At 48.9% G+C, this 22,928-nt stretch overlaps 3 protein-coding genes across 4 annotated transcripts; 2 read left to right on the top strand and 1 right to left on the bottom strand.

Annotated features, from left to right (window-relative positions):
- Positions 1-44: 44 nt before the first annotated feature.
- On the top strand, positions 45-4,980 carry LOC101781042 (jasmonic acid-amido synthetase JAR1). 2 transcript variants are annotated; one of them, XM_004961003.2, is made up of 5 exons: positions 45-367; positions 2,239-2,539; positions 2,636-2,737; positions 2,854-3,671; positions 4,235-4,980. In XM_004961003.2, the coding sequence occupies exons 1-5, from the start codon at positions 85-87 to the stop codon at positions 4,777-4,779; spliced, it is 2,049 nt and encodes a 682-aa protein (XP_004961060.1). In that variant the 5' UTR covers positions 45-84; the 3' UTR covers positions 4,780-4,980. The 2 variants fall into 2 exon arrangements, with proteins under 2 accessions (XP_004961060.1, XP_022680887.1); XM_022825152.1 differs by having other exon boundaries at positions 226-367; positions 626-2,539; positions 4,235-4,779.
- Positions 4,981-5,314: 334 nt separating this feature from the next.
- LOC101780638 (transcription factor FAMA) lies at positions 5,315-9,524 on the bottom strand. The gene is made up of 4 exons (XM_004961002.4): positions 9,147-9,524; positions 8,348-9,010; positions 5,813-6,340; positions 5,315-5,728 (listed from the first exon to the last, which is right to left on the bottom strand). The coding sequence occupies exons 1-4, from the start codon at positions 9,156-9,158 to the stop codon at positions 5,639-5,641; spliced, it is 1,293 nt and encodes a 430-aa protein (XP_004961059.1). The 5' UTR covers positions 9,159-9,524; the 3' UTR covers positions 5,315-5,638.
- A 3,187-nt stretch (positions 9,525-12,711) lies between these two features.
- LOC101780239 lies at positions 12,712-17,296 on the top strand. The gene is made up of 5 exons (XM_004961001.2): positions 12,712-12,895; positions 13,047-15,057; positions 16,049-16,109; positions 16,190-16,413; positions 16,794-17,296. Exons 2-5 carry the CDS (start codon positions 13,094-13,096, stop codon positions 16,846-16,848), a joined length of 2,304 nt encoding a protein of 767 aa, XP_004961058.1. The 5' UTR covers positions 12,712-12,895; positions 13,047-13,093; the 3' UTR covers positions 16,849-17,296.
- Positions 17,297-22,928: the final 5,632 nt, after the last annotated feature.

Below are 22,928 nucleotides of genomic sequence, written 5' to 3'. Positions count from 1 at the left end.
CCACCCCGCCCCCAGTTCATCCGCCTCGTTATAATCCTCCGCCCCCGCCTGTCGCCTGCTGCCCGCACTCTCTCCTGAAATCCCATGCGCCAGGCCCCGCCCGGGATCCTTGTCCCATTCTCCTCCCGCCTCCTCCCGCCTCGCCGTCCGTCCCCGCGGGCTCGCCGGCGGCCGGGCCGCCCTTCGGTCGTCACGGACGAAACCGCCTCCCGGCTCCCGCGGTCACCGCGCGCGCGCGGAGCCGCCTCGCCTGCTGGCCGCGCCGAGGGACAGGCATCGCGCCGGAGCAGCCCGCTTCCGCTCCCCTCTGCCCGCGCCGACGGGAGTGCAGATCCATCCGGGCTCGGATTCATTTCCTCTGATCCTGGTAAGGAGCGCCGCCTTGCCTGGCTGGATGATTGGATTGTTCCGAGTTTGTTTTGTTTTGTTCTGTTCTGGTATGGCCACTACCTTTCTCTCTCCGCAGTGACCTGTGACTGTGCGCAATCAAATTCAAATCTTTCTTCCTGTGGGCTGATGGCCTGATCCTCCTTTTCCAATCCACGCTACCGCCTACTGTTCGTTTTCCGTACCATTTCTTTTTCCAAAATTTTCGGATTTTTTTATAGCCGGATGCCCCGTGCAGGCCCTTCCAGATGCTCCCCGGTTTCCGATTCGGCGGTAGAAATCATCACAAGAATCTCTGGTCAGCGAGCTATTAAAAGGGCGCTCTGTGTTTCCTGTCGCAGGTTGACTTGCGCTGTGATTCGCCCATGGCGAGCAAACGAGATTGCCAGCACAAATTCACCGCATATATTCCTCTTTGCCTCTTTCGTGTTGCATCGCGGAGCAACTTTTCACAGACTAACAGCCCATGAATTTTGTGCCAAGGTGGGTGCCGTATGCAGCAGAGCAGCCTGCCTACACCCTACAGATTGTTGGCACCTGCCACCTGAACAGTCAAGCAAGGCAGCACGCATTTTTATCCCTCTGCGGCAATGTTTGCACAGTGAGCTTTGTGGATTTGCTTCCTTTTTTAGCTAGTACCAGGTGCAGTGAGCCGTGCGGCAATTACTCCGCCCTCCTCCTTCCATGGTGGATTCCTGTTCACTCCGCCAGGGAAGGCTGCCCCTGCCTGTGCCTTTCTGGGCATCTCTTACTCTTGACTCTTCACAGCATGTTCTTTCTGTGTGCTGTTAGGGCCTTAGGGACCCTACTTAAATAATTCAGCAATCAACCACCAATCTGTATTTTTGTTTTTAGTTTTTTTAATAATCCTTATCCCTATGATCTGGTCCTGTATTTCACGAAAGAAAGGTATCCGTATGACTGATGTGTAAAGGCTGTGGTAGAGTGGTCAGTGCCTCTGTGGTAGGAGTAGGTTGTATTGCTAGTCTGGGGTTTTGGGCACGGAAAGAGCTGTTGGTTCACTGCTATGGAAATCTCACCTTACTTCTTACGATAGACTGTTACAATGGGCTGTAAGCTTGCATATTGCCTGATCATCTGCCTTTATTTGGTTGTTATGTTCATGTTTGTTCATTTAGGGTACGGCTTTATCATTTGTATTGTCAAACCAGCATCAAGAATCATGTAGTCTGGATCTGGATAGCCCAGAAAGCTGCACTCCATCTCCTGTTGGTATATGTCGAGTTTTTATGGGTTTGGCTCATGTCGCAGTTCTCATGCTAGTGGAATCTCTAGTAAAAAGTTGAGGGATTATACCTACTTTCTTGGGATTCTGACGGTTTACATTAGTATAAGTTTGCGTCGGAAAGTGAAGACTAACTAACATTATTCTGTCAATGTTTCTACAGGTGCTTTGCAAAGTTGCCCTATTTTTCTGGTTGTTGGCTTTAGTAGGTGTACAGCATACTACTTTTGTTTTTTTGCTTTTACTCCTTTTCCCTTTTTGTTATCCAGGCCTGCAATGCTATTCATTTCATTTGAAGGTTAGTGAATTTAGACAGTTCTCATGTCGGGAGTAGAGCCTCGTGTACTTAAGTAGTTTCTTACTATTCTGTCGATAGACTTCCCAACTATGCTGCAGATTCGGTTTCCAGCTCGGTTAGTGTTTGTGAACCGTGGTATCTTTTGTCATGCACTGTATCTAAACTTTCAAGTATTTGTTCAAATTTGCAACAGCAAAATGCCTTCAGCTGTATTCATTTAAGTAGCCAAAATTTTGCTTGTTCTTCATGTATAGTTTGTGTCACTCTTCTTACAATTTTTTGCTTTGGTTTCTCTATGGACATAAAGCCAAGATTCTGCCAGTACAAATGCCGATCTGTAGCTGTGAAGAGACTATCAACGAGTTTGAGATGTTAACACGCGATGCTGGACGCGTGCAGCAGGATACACTAAAAAGGATCCTTGAGTTGAATGCTGATGCTGAATATCTTAACCACTTTGGCCTCAATGGGAGGATGGATGTAGAGAGCTACAAATCCTGCATCCCGCTGTGCGTTCACAGCGATCTCGAGCCATATATCCAAAGGATTGCTGATGGTGATACCTCCCCAATCCTCACTGGGAAGCCCGTCACTTCCCTGTCTCTCAGGTACTTTTATTGCTTGAAAAATGCGTTCTCTTGTTGTATATATTGGTGTATGAAGGTCCATGTTTGTAATCTTGTCTTGTCTCTTTGGCTCCACAGTTCTGGTACAACACAGGGAAAGCCTAAATTCTTGCCATTTAATGATGAATTGCTTGAGACCACACTTCAAACATTCCAGACTTCTTATGCATTTAGGAACTGGTGAGCAGCTTCAATTATGTTTATATAAATTGCTAATTTATTTAGTTAAATTGTTGCCTGGTTTGTGGATATCTTGCATCCTAGACTTTTAAAACCACGTTCTGTTCTTTTTACAGTGAATATCCTATAGGCAAAGGAAAGGCCTTGCAGTTTATCTATGGTAGCAAGCAAGTGGTAACAAAAGGTGGCATCCTTGCTACAACTGCAACAACAAACTTGTACCGGAGGCCACGTTACAAGGAAGGGATGAAGGATATCCAGTCTCAGTGTTGCAGTCCTGATGAAGTTGTTTTTGGCCCTGACTTCCACCAGTCCTTATATTGTCACTTGCTCTGTGGGTTAATATACTCTGACGAGGTCCATCAGGTGTTCTCAACATTTGCTCACAGCTTAGTCCATGCATTTCAAACATTTGAGGAAGTTTGGGAAGATCTATGTGCCGACATAAGAGATGGTGTTCTCTCAGAAAAAGTTACCGTGCCATCAATTCGTGAAGCCGTTACAAAGATCCTGAAACCCAACCCTGAACTTGCCGACTCGATCCACAGGAAGTGTATGGGCTTAAGCAACTGGTATGGTGTAATCCCAGCACTCTGGCCAAATGCAAAGTATGTCTACGGCATCATGACAGGATCCATGGAGCCATATCTAAAGAAATTAAGACATTATGCTGGCCATTTACCACTGATAAGTGCGGACTATGGTGCATCTGAAGGATGGGTTGGCGCTAATATAAACCCATCACTGCCACCTGAACAGGTGACATATGCTGTACTCCCTCAGACTGCTTATTTCGAGTTCATTCCTTTAGAGAAGCCAAAAGGGGAGGAGTCAGAGAACAGTGCATCCATTCATTACATAGAATCGGATCCAGTTGGCTTGACTGAAGTGAAGATCGGCAAAATCTATGAAGTTATAATAACTACCTTTGGAGGTACCATTCCTTATCGGTCACTATACAATCTTGAATTGAGATTCATTTGTAATTATATGTTCTATTTCTACCACTGTCACCTGATTCAGATATGTTACCTTACGATACCAGTATTTCAGAAGTATAATCTGATGGCTAATGGTTTATGCTATTTAAAATTTTCAATGAAAAGCATTTTTGAACAGAAAACCAAAATGCACACAGTTGGCATGAATACATCAAGCTTATGCCTTAAGCACATGGAGTAATTATTGCTTGTATTTGTGGTCCACTCATTGCAGCCTATTCATTAGGGTTTAGTTCATATTGTATTAGGTAGCTATAGCTGCACAATCTCTTGATGTTAGTAGTCTCACCAAACTCATATTGATGCTTTATTATCTCAGATAGTAGTTATCCTAACACATCCGTCACAACATTTTCAAATACTTTTACACGCGGATATTGTAAAGCTTAGGTGCAATGACTTGAATATAAAAGTGCTTATTACTCCATATTAAATTTCTGGAGAAACATATCATATCTCTGAATATAGTTACAATCCCTTTTTGGCTGTGGTGTAGGTCTGTACCGCTACAGGCTAGGAGATATTGTGAAGGTAGCGGGCTTCCACAACTCAACACCTGAGCTCCAGTTCATCTGCCGCAGAAGCTTAGTCCTGAGCATCAACATCGACAAGAACACTGAAAAAGACCTCCAGCTGGCTGTTGAGGAAGCAGGAAAGCTCTTGGAAGCGGAGAAGCTGGAAATTGTGGATTTTACTAGCTTCGTGGAGAAATCAAGTGATCCCGGTCGCTATGTCATCTTCTGGGAGCTGAGCTCTGATGCAAGCGAGGATGTCTTACAAAACTGTGCAAATTGCTTGGATCTAGCCTTTGTCGATGCAGGATATGTGGGTTCAAGGAAGATCAAGACCATTGGCCCCCTTGAGCTACGGATACTGAAGAAGGGAACCTTCGAGGAGATCCTAGATCACTTCCTGAGCCTTGGTGGTGCTGTGAGTCAGTTCAAGACGCCTCGATTTGTCAACCCATTAAACATCAAGGTACTGCAGATACTAATTAGGAACACCACCAAAAGTTACTTCAGTACTGCATATGGGCTCTGATAAAAAGGGTAATGCTGCTTGTAGTTCCATGTAATTATCTTTTCTTTCCGGTTCTGTTGTAGTCTCCAGATAAAGAAAACAATCTGTTTTAGTCTCTTGCCATAATACTATATGTTCCAGTGCTGCTGGTTGTTAGAATCTCTGTAAATCCATATGCAGTTGTAGCAAGAGGTATCAGAAAAGTGAAGTTGTTGCTGCCTACTTGGGTTTTGATTTCTGTTTACAGCAAGCAAATGCATTCATGCTGACTCCAGAGTAAACGCAGCCAAATCTCAGCCCCAGCTGCCTACAATATTTCTGAATCTTTATCTGAACATCTTAAGGTAGCGTGTTCATGCGGATTTCATGCATCACTTATGACATTGGGCTGCAGTAAAGTGCTGCTTTCTTTCGTCTCTGCACTGTTCTTTTACTCTTTATTCTTCAGCAGCACTTTGTGGGCTACTGGGATCTAGCTAAAATCATCCTGTGATGATGCCAATCTTATTGCTGTTGGTACCCAGACAGAGTCAGCGACACCAAGGAAAAGCACTGATTACAGGGAAAAAGTCTAAAAGGCCAATGGTCCATTAGACATGTGACAGTGGAAAGCACCATCTCGTTCAACTATCTGATAATTGCAGTACAATTCAATCATACACATTGTCTCTGAATATAATACTAGTACTAATCTTTTACTCGTCCTCCAATCAGTTTACATACATACTCGTCCTCTTATTATGATATTTGATGAAGCACACACATATAGAACGTGGGGAAATATCGCTTTCAAATTTAAATAGACAGGTCGCTGTCAACGTTAACGGGAGGCCCCTTTCGTGGGTCTTGGCACGGAGACTGCGAGGGATCACGGAAGGGATCACAGGGCGTAGTTGACGTCGATGAAGCTGAGGATCTGGTGGACGGCGCCGGCGATGTCCTCCGCCGAGTATCTTGCCTCGCCGAGGATCTACAAAACGTCGCAGAAACATATTCAATCCACATGCATCAACAGTTCAACACACCAAGATGTAAATATATAAATGTGATGTACCTTGACGTTGAAGGAGTAGAGAACGGTCTGCTCGATGGTGGTGATGTTGGTGTGCAGGATGGACATCTGCATGTCCTCCAGCGCGGCGATGGTCTTGATCAGCTGCCCGGGCCGGCGCCGGGACAGGATCTTGATCATGGCGTCCGCGCCCAGCGCGCGCACCTCGATGTCCGCCAGGCACGACTTGTTCTCGGCCACCTCCTCCCGGAGCCCGCCGCCGGCGTCGGCGCCTCCGGCTTCCAGGTCCAGTATCTTGGCGGCGCCGCCATCGCCGCCGCCGGACGCCACTGGGAAAGGGAGGCTCGGAGGGAAGAACGCCGGCGGCGGCGGCGGCGGCGGCACCTGTGGCTGGTGGTGCTGCTGAGCGGGCGTTGGCGCGCCGGCTCCCGCTGCGTCCACCACCGGCCGTGGCGCTTCGCCGGACCCGCCGTACAGGCGCCGCCGCTTCTGCGACTCCAGGCACTGGATCAGCTGCTCTAGCTCCCTGATGAACTCGATGGCGCCTCCTATGATGGATGCTTGGTCTCCCTGCAGACAGCATACGTGTCAGTCAGTCACAAAGTACTTACGATTGTATCGACTGATCCTTGCTGAACTTACATTTTCTTACAAGGAAAACCAACAATTTTCCAACAAATTACCACTATGTTTCACTTCTCACATATCTCATTTTTCAGTTGTCTTCATGCTGATGGGTGACTGACGTCCATCATATTAACCTGTTTTGTTAGAGTAAGTTAACGTGACCGAGCCAAAATGGTGACGTAGCGTAACTAACCAAACTTATAAGGCTCGTATAATTTACTTATGTTCAATTCACATGTCAAGTTGGCGTGCAACCACTAACCAGCTACATGTCAAACTTATATATGTGCAACTGGCCATTTTATGCCCCCCTAACTCATAAACTTTGAAGGGCACCTAACACAATAATAGGTGGTGATAAGGGGGCATTTGGATTTTTGGATGATGCGATAACTACCCTGATAGTAGGGATAGTCAAACAAGTCGTAAAACCGGTTCAAAATAACTGCATTTTGTGGTTTGTTCAGTTTTATGTTTGGTTTCTAAATTGGTCTTGGTTTTTAGTTTCAACTTGTAAAAAACAAATTATAGTATACCACAACCCATAAAATTATTGTGATGTTATCTCCAAAGCGACACCATTTGAACCAGAGTGATGGGACTTATGGCAAACATAGCCCAACAAAATTGTTGCAATTTTGCATGACAACAGTGTGCATGATTGCCATTTGTATGGTTGAATTTTCTTAAAAATGTTTGCAGTTTAGCAGGATGTTCAAAATTTTGGTTTCCATGAAAAACCAAACCAAAATGTTTCAGTTACTGAATTAGATCATGAGTTACATAATACATGCACAATTTTTATAGCGACTTGATCGGTATACGTATCTACATATGGCTAGCCAATGTAGTTTTTGAAAGAAAAAGAAGTTTACTTAACAACCCCAGATAATGTTCGTTTAACCCAATAAAAATATTTTGTTTAATTCAACCGTTTGAATTATCGCAACGGGTCCAATCTACCCCTATTGAATTTTCTCCTTTTAATTTAACCACATATAAGTTAAATTATAAGTTCAACTGTGATCGAGATTATAAAGGACGTGATATCCAATGTAAGAAAAATACTTTAAGAAAATTTCTCATTACTTCTCATGCAATTTTTTAAATCTTTAGTTAATTTAATATTAGATTATCTGAATCTATATATGAAATATTCATGAAAAACTGTAATGTATTTTCTAACATAACTTAAAATGATTACCTAACATAATTTAAAATTGTCCTATGTCACTGGAGAAAACTTGAACTCAAACTCATGGGTATGTAAAAAGACCAAAAGGACAAATCTCATCAGCTAGTAGATTGGAAATTGGAATAGTTTGGCGGAATAAGTTGAGGGAAACTTTTGTTCAAGGTGCTACGGGGATAAGGCGGATTGTTTGGGTAGGGTAGTAAAATTGACTCTATTTTGGAAAAAAAGTTCAAATATTGGACATTACTAAAATGGTACACTTAAGTCATGCACTGGGATAAATTTAGCAACATCCAAAGTCTTCGATCTCTCCTCCAAACCCTAGTAAGAAACCTCACCCGGCCGCTGCCCACCTCCTCCTCTATAATCTCCATCTCTAGCGAATTAACCCTAAAATCATGAATCCTGACCCTAGAAAGCGCAACAAATTAAAGCTAGCAGTGCTAGACACAATGCAGGAAATCTACAAATCATTTAATAAATACATAAACGAGCAATGCATTTTTTTTCGAAAGGACGGCCGCAAGTTTTATTATTAGAAGAAGAAAATAAAAGCAAGTGCTGGTCCAGTTTTTATAAACGAGCAATGCATAGAAATTCCTTTCAAAAACCATTCCAAAAACACTTTTTTTTTGGCAAAACTGAAATTCTAAGTTATGTTTGTATAATAACCCCACATCTTTTATGCCAAAGTACAAAACAAATTCCTAATTTGCAACTGAATTGTTTTTTGAAAGCCACTGATCTCAACGTACCCTCTGGACGTAGGATCCCGGCATGAGTGACCTGAGGATCCTGAGGTACTCGTTCATCTGGCGCCGGCGGTTGCGCTCGACGGCGATGTGCGTCATCCGCTGGCTCTCCACCTCCTCGCTCGTCTTCACCGTCCGGGGCCGCTTCCGCCGGCCGCTCTTCCCCTGGTCCCCGGCCTTCTCCGCGCGCCCGCCACCGTCGGCCTGCTGCACCAGCGTCGTGCTCTCTGAGACGCCGCCGCCGCAGCCTTCGTGCGCGCCCCCGTCGTCGGCCGTCGTCTTGCTACCCTCACGGTCCGCGTGATGCTGGCCCGCGCCGCCGCGTGGAGGAGCGGCGCCGGGGAGGGACGGCAGGGACTGGAACCTGAAGAAGTAGCCATCGTCGTCGTCGTCGTCTTCATCAGCGCCGTTGTCGACGCCCTCGAGGGCGCCCGCGGACGCGGCGGGCTGGTTGAGAGCGAGCTTGGGGCCGAAGTCGGCGAACTGCAGCACGTCGGAGAAGCTGAGCTTGTCGAAGGACACCTGTCTCTGCGGCGGCTGAGCAGAAGGCGGCGCCGCCTGGCCCAGCATGTAGTCGACCATCCCGGCGCCACCGCCGGGATGATCCTCCGGAGCCGCACAGTCCAGCGGCGCAAAGCTGTCCAGGTGACTGTGATGACTCCCTTGCTGCGGAGCATCATTTGCCAACAAGGAGAGATCAGTGATCTTTTGAGTAGAGAGAGCTTTTTTCAAACCTAAAAATTAACATGGCAATCGCGCGCATCATGCCATCATAGGCTTCCATATGCGCAGCGTCGTGTACCTCTTTGTCCATGATCAGATCACGGTATGATCGCGCACGCCGCGATCGACTAGCGTAGGTGCTTTGATGAAATCACGATGGACACATGCATGTAGATGCAGGCTCACAAGCAGTACGTGTGTATGTACGTGCGCATGGGAGCAGCTAAGCAACCAAGCAAGCTCCTCAGCAGGCTGAAGAACTACTGAGCAGCTATCATTCACTGATAGCCATGTTTTGTAGGATGGTTTTGCAGGGATAGCAGCTAGCGAAGGAGACGGAGGAGGAAGAAGACGAGCTAGTAGCTTTGTGTTTGCGTTTGAGCATGGTGATCGATGACGGAGGAGGCGAGGAGCCTCTTGAGGGCATGCACGCATTAATTAGGATGACATATACGGGGGTGCGTGGAGACGAAGGAGCTGATGAATTCGACCGCCGCGGCCGCCGCCTCCAGAGCTTGGCTCTCCGGCCGGTGAGTTATGTTCTTCACATGCGCGCGCTCCCCGCCTCTGCTTTTTTTTTATCTCTCTCTCCTCCCTCGGTCTTCCTCTCCGCCGCCGACGCGTCATGGACGACGCATCGATCGATCGATCACGGATCGCTCTTCTTTTCGTTGCTTTTCTTTTCGACATGAGATGCATGGGTCAAGATTTATAAGGTCGCCGCCCGTGATAATTCTCCTCCTTTGGGTCTCTGGGATCAACACAGCTAGCAGACGAGATGCTAGTTTGGCAACAACGGTAGGAGAGAGACCTTTTTCAAAAAAAAAAACAACGGTAAGAGACGTCACTTATGTTGTTGCGGGCTGGGTCGATGCCCAGGCCAATGTCCGGCACACGTCGAGCAGGCCAGGAAGGCAGCAGCGGACAGGCACTTTTGGGCCATCTCGGACGGAGAGCGCGCCAGGTGGTCAGATCCGGCCCAGATACTTGCGCTCGGTTGGGCTGATGGGATGTGACTGACACTCTGACAGACGTGAGCAGCTGTTTCTTAACAATCCCGGGCCCCAATGGCAAACCCGTGTTCGGACGAGTCAGACGGTCCACTACAGAAGGCCATACAGATACAGTGTAAACTCAAAGCAAAAAAAGGTCATACAGTGGGCCCTCCGGCGGTCCCACACGCAGTGGCTTTACCTCTTTGCTCCTCCTCGCAGTGCCGCAGCTCGTTCCTCTCTTGGAAAGGGAAAGGACAACTCTTACGCGGTACGCCCTCGGCCCCTCTCTGATGCCTCAGCAGCCAAAAGAATCGCTGCTAAAACAAGATGCAAGATATCTTTCAAAACAACAAGATGCATGTGCTGGACTGCTGGTTCCACAGCTCGAGTATTTCTTTAGCTCTGAAATCCGTTGCAGGATAGTACGCATTAGTATATTCAGACACATTCAGAGCGCTGAACAGTAAGAAGCAGGACTATGCATTAGCGTCCTGCCATACGCCACTTGAGCGCTAGTATATATTGCTCCAGGCGCCGTTCACGTACGTACGTCGGTGTGAACGTGTGGTCGATCGTACTGATCGGGGACAGTTAACAGGAAGGTTAAACAAACGAAGTGATGCATGCGGTAGTCGTACATGGACAGCAGGGCCGGAGGAGAAGAGAATCTCGCGTGGCAAGCATGGCAATGGCATTGGCATAGATATTATATATGATATCTCTTTCCGTTCGTCCGTCCGTCCGGGCCTGCCTGTCTGTGGTTGGTGATGGATGGATCATGCAGGTTTTAGGTGGTGTGATGCAGCTGCTTTCGCGTTTGTTCCCTTGCTCCTGGCCTTTCCTTCTTTCCCTCCCGCGGACCGCAAGATCAGTAGTGCTAGCTATAGACAGTAGAGTTGGGTGGATTTGCCTGGCTGTTTCTCGCCAGGCATGACATGACATGACATGACACGCACAGCTGAAATCTGCAGTACATGAGCGCTCCGTATATATGCTTTCCATCTTCTTCTTTGCGAGGCATGCTTCCATCTCTTTTCTATCGACTTTCCTTTTTGTTCTGTGGTACAGTCTGAATTTTCTCTGTTCACAAGCAAGGCACTGATTCCTTTGCTCACCCAAAGCTCGGAAGGGAGCAGCCAACCAGCCAAAATTGATACAGGTTGTGTACGCAGCCAATTATGCAGGGCAGAAACGAGATCTTGCAAGTACAGGTCTCGCGTGTACACGTACGCTCTGGAGCGAGTAGCCATACACACACCAACACACGTTCAAGTCTTGCATCAATGGATCTCCCAGCCTTTTTTTAGTGTTAGTCAGCACTTGTTGACGGCTAAAACGTCCTCTTCTCAAGAGGATGGGTCGACGACGACCCAATGCATTTTCTTCCCCCACCGAACATCGATCGGCTGCAGATGGAATAAATCTGACGACAATACTGATTTATCAATAAACAAGAGTAGGAGTAGTAGAACGGACCACATGCTCACTCCTCGTCTGCCATGTCGTTGACAAACATGATTGCTGGGGGTACTCTACGTGTATCATTGAAGCAATGCAGTGCAAGTCAATACTAACATGTAACCACTGTTGAGTTCGGCGCCGCCGACAGTCGACAGGCGGCACCTAAATTTCCATCGCTGGCTAAGGTTTGTTCCCGTTGCTTATTTTTTATTCCCGTCACATCAAATATTTAGATACTAATTAGAAGTATTAAATATAAATTATTTACAAAACCCATTACACAGATGGAGGCTAAACAACGAGATGAATCTATTAAGTCTAATTAATCCATAGTTTGATAATGTGCTGCTACAGTAACCATTTGCTAATGATGAATTAATTAATTAGACTTGATAGATTCGTCTCGCCGTTTAGCCTCCATCCGTACAATTAATTTTATAATTAACTTATATTTAGTTCTTCTAATTAGTCTTCGAATATTCGATGACACGAAATAAAAACTTTAGCTCAAGAAATTAAACGTCCCCTTACCCCGCGCACCAGCTCTCCAAAGACATCGCACATGCCCTTTCACATCAAATTATTTGTTGATCCCTAACTCCCTGTCGCGGTGCGTCCTTGCGTTCGGCCAGAAATTTATTCATCGGTTGTTGGAGAATTCTTCCTTTTCTTCTATTTTTATGGCAGAGACAAGTAGGTTGTGCTGGGTATTCTTGGCTTTATCAGCATTTTGCAGTTGCCAACCAAAAAAATTAAAGAATTGTAATCAAAAACAAAAAATAAATAATTTTTCGCTGAGAGGTGTATCCGGCATTGTTTACTACGTCAGCTACTCTTTTTTTCTCTCATCAAGGTCAGCTAACTCTGTCGCCGTGCCCACTTTAGTAATCACAGTCTGTATAGTATATGATTCGAAAAAGTAGACCATTTGCGCGTAGCATTGCCAAAGCAAAGGCCTTTTTAGTCAATCCAGGTCACACCAGCTGTCCACCACCACCCGCCTCTCCACCCACGCGGGCCCCGCAAGTCGGCGGTCCAGCCAGGTCACTCCCAGTTCCCAACCGAAGCCCGCCGGGCCCGCCAAGCTCCATCACGCGCGAGGCCCCAGAAGAAACAAAAATCACAACCGAGTCCCTGATAACCTCCCCGGGTACAAAAGCCCCTCTTCCACTTGGCCCCCTCCTCGTCTTCCTCGCCGCCTCACTCGAACGCCGCCGCGCCACACTGCTCTCACCTCGCCAATGGCGAAACCGACGAGCCGCCACCGCCGCCGCCACGGGGAACCCTAGCGGAAAAACGGAGTTTCTTCCGCGTCCCCGCGTCGTAGCTCCTGAGCCGGCCGTTGCGGCCCCCGCGAGCTCTCCAAGTCGAGGTAACCGCCGCCACAGCCGCAACAAGCTCTTCTTCATCCTCTCTCTGGCCACCCGAAACCTTACATCTCTGAGTTCTATGATCCACCTTACCATCTACCATTTCTCCTTTCGCCGTCGCTATTTCTATTCAACTGATTCTCGGTTCTGCAGAGGCATTCGGTTCGGCGGAGAGGGGGAATCCCGCCTTCGGGGGCGACATGGCGAGCGACCCCAAGGAGATGAAGTACAGGAGGAGGGGCCGGGTTCCTGAGCCGGTCCAGTACGGGCAATGCAGCGACCGGAGTGGCGCCCTGGATTGGGGCGCGCTCAAGCAGGACCCTCTGGAGCTGCTCCGGAAGCTCGACGAGATACGGGACCAAATCACCCGTTCTTGCGAGCTCACGGGGCAGCCGCCGGAGCGCCACCGCATGAGCCGCCGCACGGTCTCGCTGCGCCCGTCGCATGCCGAACCGCCGCCGCACGCAGGCCGGGGCCCGGAGTACTACCGCTCGCGCTACGCCGGCCGGTACAGGACTAGCTTATTACAGCCGAGTCCGTACGACCAATTGCAGCGCTCCGTCTCTGACGAGACGTACACGAGGCAGTCGAGCGGTCGGTTCCGACAATACCCCGATGGTCGGCGGGAGAACTATGGCTTTGGTCAGGGGAGTCGCCATCACAGCACTTGCCAATGCGCGCAGTGCCTTCCGGTACAGCGGGTGGTGGCGCCCGAGGAGAACATTCCGATGGCCAGGTACTTCGCAGGGCAGCAGGGGTCCTTTCGTTTCGATAGGTCTCAACCATTCTCATCGGAGCTTGACCGGAGATCTGTGGCTTCATCTCTGTACTCGGACCCTTCCATGTCAAAGAGGAGGGTGGAGTATTTCAGGAAGAAAGCAGAGAATTTTTGTCGGCCATTGAGGGGTGCTGCACCTTTTGTTGTTTGCAGCTCCTGTTCCCATCTTCTGCAGATGCCTCAGGGGAAATTCACAGGCTGCAAGAAGAATCAGGTTCAGTGTGGTTCATGTTCAGAGATTATTAATCTCAAGCCTAAGGAAGCAAAAGTCCATCCGGTGATCCCCCAATCGTCTTTCCCAGTACCAAAAAGTGTCAGAAGTTCCAATCACCGGGACCCCAAGAGTTCCGGGTGGTATCAACATCAGGATGATGACAATTTTAATTTCTATAAGTTGCAAGCACATGATAGCCACCGACAGAAGGAGGATTTTTCTGACAATATGTCACCATCTTCTACCGGGAGTTATGATAGAACAGACAGTGAGCGTGGGTCAAGCAGGAGCATTCAGTTAAAATCAGTGCCTGCAAGCAGGTCTAGATTCTCAAATGACCCGAAGGACATATTATGTCAAGGAGATACAGGCAGTCCACAAGGTCCAATTTTAGAGGACAAACAAATTGATCCATTCTCCAGTCAACGGAAAGATTATAGTGGTGGGGATCAAATCAGAAGAAAGGAATATGACATAAATAACAAAGCAGATTATGAAGCCAATGGTGGCGATGAAAGTCTTGGTAGGAAATGTACAGAGAAGAGTAAAGAAGGCCATAGGGGTGTGCTTGGAGATGAATGTAGTAACCGAAGAACACATGAACTAAAAGGTAAACATGGTAATGTTGGCAGTCCTGAAGACAGAATTGTGGGTAACAAATACAAACAAAAGACCAGTAATGCTGTTACCAGCAGCCTTGAAGATGAAGGTATGAGCATAAAGTACGAACGTAATGGTAGCTTCAGAGTTCAAAGCATTAGTAAGAGATATGAAAAATGCAACAAAAAGGATGACAGCAATACTCTTGAAGTTGAGAGCATAACTAAGAGATATGAACAAGAGAACATCAAGGGTGACTCTGGTAAACTGCTGCACTCAGATAATATAAATGGCGATACGCCAGCCAAGAATAACTCATTAGTTAATGAGTGCACAAACTCAAGTTCTCGTGTTTCATCTGAGGCCGAGGTAGATGAGATGCAGTCTTCCATTGGTAAGAATGGGGATTCATCCTTTTTTACTGGTTTCCTGAAGAAAGGTTTCAAGGACCTTTCTTTATTCAACCAGTCTGCAGACAGTGCTAAGGTTTCAATCAATGGTCATCCAATCTCTGAACGAGCTCTCCGGAAAGCAGAGAAGAAAGCTGGTCCTGTTGGCCCTGGTTCATATTGGTAAGTCATTTGCTCACTTAGCCATTCAGAATCTTTTATGCTAAACTGTATTTGTTTAGTTTATGCTGCACGCAGCCATACATCAATTGCCCTAGTCGTATTTATTTCAGCAGCGTCCACCTTACTCAGAAAACATTGAATCTGTTAGCAAAGTATTGAGACAATAATAGGCTCAAAACACGCAGCTTTTGCTTTTATGCTTCAGTGCAGCCCTAGTTTATCAGTGGCAACTTGAGATGATGACTTGGTTCGAACACTGGTAGGACAATCCCCTTTTGATCACATTATCATGCCTGGTTTCTACTGCTAGCACTGTTTTGATTGGCTTTCCTCAAACTTCTGAAGAAGAAAGAAGGCTAATCTTTTGTCAGCCAAAGTGGTCACCTTCACTTGAGGTGATCTCTGTAACAATGTTGTTCTTTCATTATTTGAGAAGCCAGGAAGGTTCTTGTGAACAATCCTTGTTTTCGTTACTGATTGCTTCGAGCAATGTCAGCTCAAACCTCACAAATTCATGTGATTTTCCATATCAGTAATAGCTTTTCATTTTTCAATATCTGTTCACCCGGAAATCAAGATATAACCATTTCCTTGGCACCTCAGTAAATAGAAAATTGGTGCTACTTTATGGCAATAGTGAAAAAAATTTGTAGTTAAGAAATTGCTAATTTATGCTGTAGTTTCAAAGGTATAGCCATATCAGTCGGAAATATCTTGACATTTTCAGATATATTTGTCTTCAAACTTTCATACCTATAAATGGATATATTATTATAGAAACTGATGGAAAAATATTATGTTTTGGAGACCGTCAGTGTGCAAAGCAACACTTATTAGTGACTTAGATCATAAATTAGTATGATGAGCATATTGTCTAAGAAACGAATTCTGCTAAATCTTCACCAAAGATACTGGTTTTCAGGAAGTTAATTCGCAGTGCATTGTGAATTTATTTAAAGCAAGGTAACATATCCTTTTTTTCTTAATTTAGGTACGACTACCGTGCTGGATTTTGGGGTGTCTTTGGTCAAGAATGTAGAGGCATTATCCCTGTAAGTTGAACTTTCTGCAAGTAATATTTGCTCGAGCACTATTTATTTCTATGTCATCACAGAATGTTCTTTTCTTTCAGCCATTTATTAAAGAATTCAACTATCCGATGCCCAAGAACTGTGCTGGTGGGAATACTGGAGTTTTTGTAAATGGCAGAGAGCTCCACCAGAAAGATTTTGATTTGCTTGTAGGGAGGGGGCTCCCTCGTATATCTGGAAAGTCATATTCTGTTGAGATATCAGGAACTGTGGTTGACGATACGACTGGCATGAAGTTACGTGGTCTTGGAAAGCTTGCTCCCACGTAAGTTGCTTGACAGTAAACGCATGGCCCTTTTCTACTTTCTTATAGGTAAATATGCAGTAATAAATATATAGGAAAACCATAAAGGTGCTAGCCTTTTGTTTTACCAATGAGGCCGAATATAAACTTTAAGCATAATAGCATCCTCACATTTACTTCCTGAATTAATCTAATGCCATAACCAGCACCTAGGTTTTATTACTTCTTTTCTATCAGAATCTAGAAATACTGATAGGTTTTATTGCTTCTTTTCAAGTATTTTCAATGTTTGAGTTAGCAAGAGACATTGAAAATGCTTGATTGCCAAGTTTCTCTTGATCAGATCTCTTAAGTAGTGGGGTTTCCAGATACTAATCATTTTTCAATTTTTAATTTATCAGAATTGAAAAAATGAAACGTGGCTTTGGCATGCACATCCCTGAAGAGACAAGTTAGCTCTCTGGATATCCTGTGTCTCTGCTGTTGCTGAAGTTTCTTCACCTAGAAGCTGCCAAATAGGAGTCCATGTTTAATAATATGATGCCTGGTGACAATGGAAGCAAGCCCCTCCAATCATGTCTTCAAGCCTGACCGCTTTGCAACAGTACAGCTCCAGATGTTGAGACAACGTGTACTCATTCAGTATCATCCTACCGGAATGCTGTATCTTCGTGGCGGCAGCTCCAGGCTACGGTTGCTCCTGTCTATTCCTTTTGCGAGAGTTCCTCCTGTTTCTGTACATTTTGCAGTTGCTTGTGTTGTTGGTGCAAGTTGCCACACCATGGGTAGCAATCGGTGGTTGTTACTGTTATGAGTTTGTGGTACAGTGGTGCAATTCGCTTGCAATAGAGTGTATCTATATGTAAATATTTTACGCAACTCTGTGAAGAGGGGAGATTTGATACCCTGTGCATCATGCAACAATGAGAGCCCCCCCCTCCCCAACGCCAGCCCCCCTCGTTCCGCCGCCGCCGCGCCGCCCACCACTGCCGGCGTCAACCCAAGCCTACCTCCGCGGAGCCCCACCGAAGCCGACCCTCAACCAGACCCCACGACCCCGACCCCCACTATCCCCATCCTCAGCGAGAGCTTGGGAGCAGTTCGTCAATGGCTCCCCACCGCCACCTCCGCGATTCCACCGACGGTCGCCGCCCGAGGCCGATTGGGTGCCGGCCTCGCCGGATCCGCGAGTCACCTCGCCGGATCTGAAGATCCCCCTACAGAATCTGCTTCCTGCTGGCTCCAGGCCCCCCCACATCGCGACGGACGGGACACGGTCCTATGCGGAGGTCGTCCGAGGGAGAGGAAGAGTCTTCAATACTCCAGCTGCCCGCGCACCTCTACGCCGCCATGGTGACGACACCTCTACTACCCATGGGAGATGGATTAAATCTGGCGACAAGACAACCACGCGGCGCAATCAAGACACCCCGCCAGCGACTCAGCCCCCCGGACCTCCGTACGGCGGTGTAATGGGAGCTCTGCAGCACAATCCGGATCTCCATGCCTGGCAACCTGTGAAGAGTCGTCGGATGCGGCGGCAAGCGCGGCCCGAGACGCCGCGACGCGACGGCGGACATGATCGGAGCAACAGAGGCCATTCAAGACGGCCAGCAAGCCGGGCTTTGCTCGATTTTAAGCGGGCAACACAGGGCCGCTGCTTCCGCTGCCTCGCCCACAACCACCTCGCCTCCGCATGTCGTGACCCGGTGCGCTGCTTTCGGTGCCGGCGCTTCGGGCACAGGGAGCGCGACTGCAGAGCAGGGCGGCAGCAACCTCGCCGGAGATCTGAGCTCCGGGGACCTCCACGCACACCCACACCACCCGAAAAGCCAAGCGACACCACTCCCGACCACCGCCCGCCGCCTAACACCTCCAAACCTCCAACTCATCGCCGCCAATCCAACTGCTGCCCCCCTTCCCGGAGCCCCACCAACTCCAACCCAGAGCCACCACAACCAACATGGCCATAGGCGACCCGCACACACGGCCGGAAGTTGAGACGGTCTTCGTCTCCACAACCTTCCACCTTGAGCATGACGCACGGGACTGGGAAGCCTGTGCGCTTGTCCCGTGGGCTCTGCATCTGCCGCCGGATGCCGGCGCCAGGGACATTGCCACCCTCCTCACCAGAGAGCTCCATCTGCGGCCCGGTGATGTTGCCGTCACCCTCCACCAGCCCGAGCCGTACCTCATCAAGTTCGAGCAAGCTGAACATGCGGCGGAGGCGCGGCGGCGGGGAAGATTCACAGGAGTCGACATCGACATCTGCCTCTGCACTTGGAGAAGCCTCACCCACGCCCTCGGATTTCGCATCTTCTACAGAGTTCGCCTCTGCCTCGACGGAATCCCAGCCCACGCTTGGACACCGGAGATCGTCGAGCGCGTCATCGGCCACAAGTGCGCCCTGCAGCACATCGTCACCGATCTCCTTCAACCAGCGGACTCCATACACATTGAGTTGTGGGCTTGGACAGTCGATCCGAGCGAAATCCCGAAGAAGGTATGGCTCGCATTCACTCATAACCCAACTGCAAGATCATCTACCTTTGTAGTCTCGGCCGAGCCCTCGCAACTGCCCTGGCAGCAAGGGACCCGGTATGAGGTCTTCATCCACTTGCCCCTTCTGGAGGACTACTCGGCGGCGGCACAGGATCTCCAGCAGGCCATCGACAATCCGCAAAGCATCGTCCCAATCAGGCGTCACTATGAGTGGCGCTACGGGCTTGTTGACGGTGCGCCGGCTGATGCACGGTCGCGCTTCCCGGCGCGACTTCCTCGACCGCCGCGGGAACACCCCAGCGTGGAACCAAGCGGGGGACGGCGAGCTCCTGCGGCCGGCTACAGAGCAGAGCATGGCGGCCAACCCGTACCTGATGCTAGGGAAGGCGGGCGGCGGCGCGACACCTCCACCCATCAAGATCACCGTACCAGAGAAGACCGCCCCAGGCGTCGGCCGGCGAGGCAACGCTGTGATGATCGGCCATTCACCTGGCCGTCCCGTCGCGGCGGAGATGACGACGACCACGAAGACGACTACGAGCACCCAGGACAGGGGCGGCACGTCGACTCCGACTATTGGGGGTGCGCGGGAACGGTACGCCGTGACCGCACGCGCTCCCCCCCCACGGCGCAGCTATGCGCCTCCGCAGGGACGGCGACAAGACGACGCCGGCGCACTGGGACTCGCCAGCCTAGCTCCATCCCAACTTCAAGCAATCTTCGCGGAGCAGGTGGCAACCTTGAAGCACTACATCCAGCACCAGGTAATTGAGGCACCTCCCTCGACTGACATCTCCACCTTGGATGCCAGGACACACTTTTGGCACGCCGGCGCCGATGAGTACATCCGCAAGGCGTGCCGGCTTGCCGACCGGCTAGGCATTGAGGAGGCGGCTCCGGGGGAGAAAGCCTGGTCCGATCCAGTCCCACTGCCGCAGGTCTTCACCACACTTCGCACGGCGCTGCTGCAGGAACCGGCGACGGCGGCGCCGACGGCCTCTTCGACAGTCGAAGAAGTTAGCCGGGCCCTTGCTACGCTGGGCGTTCAGGCCGGCCAGGGTTGCCAGCCTAAGCAGGCCGCGGCCCAGCCAGGAAATTCGCCTGGCAGGGAGGCCCAACAGGCGACGCCTGCTCCGACAGCTGTGGAGGTCCACTGGGCCCTTGATGCGCTGGCCATCGAGGCCGGGCAGGTTTGCCAGCCCAAACAGGCTGCGGCCCAGCCAGGCAGCTCGCCTAGAAGGGAGGCCCAACATGCGATGTCTGGCGCACCAGGCCAATGTGAGGGCCCATCTCCACCAGAGCCAGAGCACCTGAGCTACGACTTGGCCCATGAACTCAACACCGAGCAAGCCATTGTGGTCCATCAAATGCATCCAACACCGATCCATTACCATCGCAGACCAAGGCCGGCCCATAACGTAACACCAGAACGGCCCAACCCAAATCAATCGCCACCAACCGCGCCACTGACCAAGCTACCGCCACAAATTGACAACCTTTTTGCAACACCTCCGCCACCAGCCATAAAGCAAGCTCCACCGCAACACGCGCGAAAAGGTCGCACCTTCGACATGACTAAAGTTCGGCGGAGTGCACGCCTAGCTAAAAAACCAGCTCTGCCAGCAGTAGAGCGCGCACAGCGTAACCTTTGCAAGAAACTGGGTGTTGGCACTAATGAGACGATGTCAATTGAACAGGTTTTGCAGGACTTCATTAACATGTTTCAGGGGCCGCTGCCGGACTACATCATATCGGCCATGACCGTCCTCTTCGACCTCGACGACGAAGCGGCGGACCAAACAAACGAAGCACTTCTGCAGATGGCTGGCGCTAATGTGGGTGAGCTTCAGGAGATGGAACATGAGGCTGCATGATCTCTGTTGCCGCAACTTACTCAAGCGTCATTTTGCCAATTTATGTATAGCTACTGTTATGTACCTTATAACTATGTTCCTCACCCTGCTGGCTGTGACCTTCGGGGAGGACTCCACTCACGCCCTGTTGGCTGCGACCTTCGGGCGAAAACAGTGAACGACAGACCACGTCGCGCCCACGTCAATCCTAAAACGACTACGCCGTTAATCACTACTGCTAAATGCGCCAATGAACAGGAGGCATCAACGCCGGCAACTCAGAACAAAAACAAGCACATCCACGGAATTACTACCTTACGAGACCCACGGGCATGGCTGCGTCAATCGCTACAGAAAATGCAATGCGGCCACCTCGCCTTCGTGCGCCACAAAATTATCTTCCATGAGTAGTAATTTTCAAATAATGAGCTGGAACGTGAGAGGGTTGAACGCTCCGGCAAGATGTCTCACAGTTCGCGAAACCATTGCAGCCACAGCATGTCACATTATATGCCTGCAGGAAACAAAACTACAAAGTATTGATGCGACGCTAGCAAACCTACTAGGGGGACCTCGCTTAGCTAACTTCACATATCAAGCGGCTTCAGGCACCAAAGGTGGTATACTGCTACTCTGGGATGAGCGAGTTTTTGACATACGGGATATCCAAACAAGTCGGTTTTTCATCTCAGCAACAGCAATAGTTAAGCATAGTAATGCTCGGTTCCAACTCACGACGGTATACGGCCCAACACGACACTCAGCAAAGCCTGCATTCCTACGCCAACTGCGAACAATGGCACCTGACGACACCATTCCATGGCTAATACTGGGCGATTTTAACTTAATCTACAACGCCAGAGACAAAAACAATAGCAACTTAAATCGCAGCCTTATGAGAAGATTCAGATCAGCACTGAATTATTGCGGACTTAAAGAGATTCACCTACAAAACAGACGATTTACCTGGAGCAATGCAAGACATCAGCCGACGCTAACGCGAATTGATAGAGTTTTCTGCAACGCTTCCTGGGATGTAAAATTTGATGATCACATCCTTCACGCCCTATCTTCTTCGCACTCGGACCACTGCCCATTACTACTTGCGCAATACTCGGGACCTCGCAAACCGACACCACTCCGTTTTGAAAATTTTTGGACGCGGCTACCAGGCTTCTATGAGACCGTAGACAAAGAATGGTCAAAGCCGACTACCCATACTGAGCCGTTCCATAGACTGGGCTGTAAACTGCACAACACTGCCCGCGCACTAAGATCCTGGAGCAGAACGCACGTCTCCGACGCCCGCTTAAAACTGCATATGGCCCAAGAAGTCATTCTGCGCCTGGATGAAGCTGAGGAAACAAGAACGCTCACGGAACCAGAACGCAACATACAAAGCAAACTAAAAACGCGACTTCTGGGATGGGCGGTCGTAGAGAAGATGAGAAGGAAGCAGAGCTCCAGGATAACCTACCTGCGAGAAGGTGATGCGAATACCAAGTTTTTCCACCTCAAGGCAAATGGGAGGAGGCGGAGAAACTTCATCCAAAGGCTGAAGAGGGGAAATACCTGGGCAGTAACGCACTTACAAAAATAGCAGATCGTCCAAGACCACTTCGACAACGTGATGTCCGCTCCTCCTACTCGCATTAAAACCTTCAACTGGGACATGCTACATTTCCCAGTAGTGGATTTAGCCGGAATTGACAACCCTTTCTCAGATAAGGAAATACAAGATGCCATAGCTGCCCTACCCAAAGATAAAGCGCCAGGCCCAGATGGCTTCACTGGATTGTTCTTTAAATCATGCTGGGCTATCATCAAAGGAGACGTTATTGCGGCAGTAAATGCTTTCCATGCTGGGAGATGCAATGACTTAAACTTGCTTAACACAGCAGCCATTGTTTTGGTACCCAAAAAGGATGGAGCTGAAACCATAAGCGACTTCAGACCGATCAGCCTTATACATGCAATAGCAAAGATCATTACCAAAGTGCTGGCAACTAGGCTTCAGCCCTACATGGACAAATTGATTTCGCCAAGTCAAAGTGCCTTCATCAAAGGGCGAAGCATTCACGATAATTTCCTGTATGTTCGGAACATGGCAAGAAGGTTTCACAGGAACAGAACGCCAACACTGCTAATGAAGCTGGACATCTCAAAGGCTTTTGACTCCGT

This window comes from Setaria italica, chromosome III, assembly GCF_000263155.2.
Source record: "Setaria italica strain Yugu1 chromosome III, Setaria_italica_v2.0, whole genome shotgun sequence".
In the NCBI taxonomy this organism is placed as follows: domain Eukaryota; kingdom Viridiplantae; phylum Streptophyta; class Magnoliopsida; order Poales; family Poaceae; genus Setaria; species Setaria italica.
The sequence above is the reverse complement of the archived record's forward strand: the minus strand, read 5'-3'. Positions and strand labels throughout refer to the sequence as shown.

Excerpts from the sequence above, each read along its gene's own strand:
- LOC101780638 (XM_004961002.4), bottom strand. Across the intron at positions 6,341-8,347 it reads CGGGATCCTACGTCCAGAGG|GGAGACCAAGCATCCATCAT; the intron begins GTACGTTGAGAT and ends TGCTGTCTGCAG. Across the intron at positions 5,729-5,812 it reads TCTACTCCTTCAACGTCAAG|ATCCTCGGCGAGGCAAGATA; the intron begins GTACATCACATT and ends GACGTTTTGTAG.
- LOC101781042 (XM_004961003.2), top strand. The coding sequence starts at position 85 with ATGCGCCAGGCCCCGCCCGGGATCCTTGTCCCATTCTCCTCCCGCCTC. Across the intron at positions 368-2,238 it reads ATTCATTTCCTCTGATCCTG|CCAAGATTCTGCCAGTACAA; the intron begins GTAAGGAGCGCC and ends ATGGACATAAAG. Across the intron at positions 2,738-2,853 it reads TCTTATGCATTTAGGAACTG|TGAATATCCTATAGGCAAAG; the intron begins GTGAGCAGCTTC and ends TTCTTTTTACAG.
- LOC101780239 (XM_004961001.2), top strand. The coding sequence starts at position 13,094 with ATGGCGAGCGACCCCAAGGAGATGAAGTACAGGAGGAGGGGCCGGGTT. Across the intron at positions 15,058-16,048 it reads GTTGGCCCTGGTTCATATTG|GTACGACTACCGTGCTGGAT; the intron begins GTAAGTCATTTG and ends TTCTTAATTTAG. Across the intron at positions 16,414-16,793 it reads CTTGGAAAGCTTGCTCCCAC|AATTGAAAAAATGAAACGTG; the intron begins GTAAGTTGCTTG and ends TTAATTTATCAG.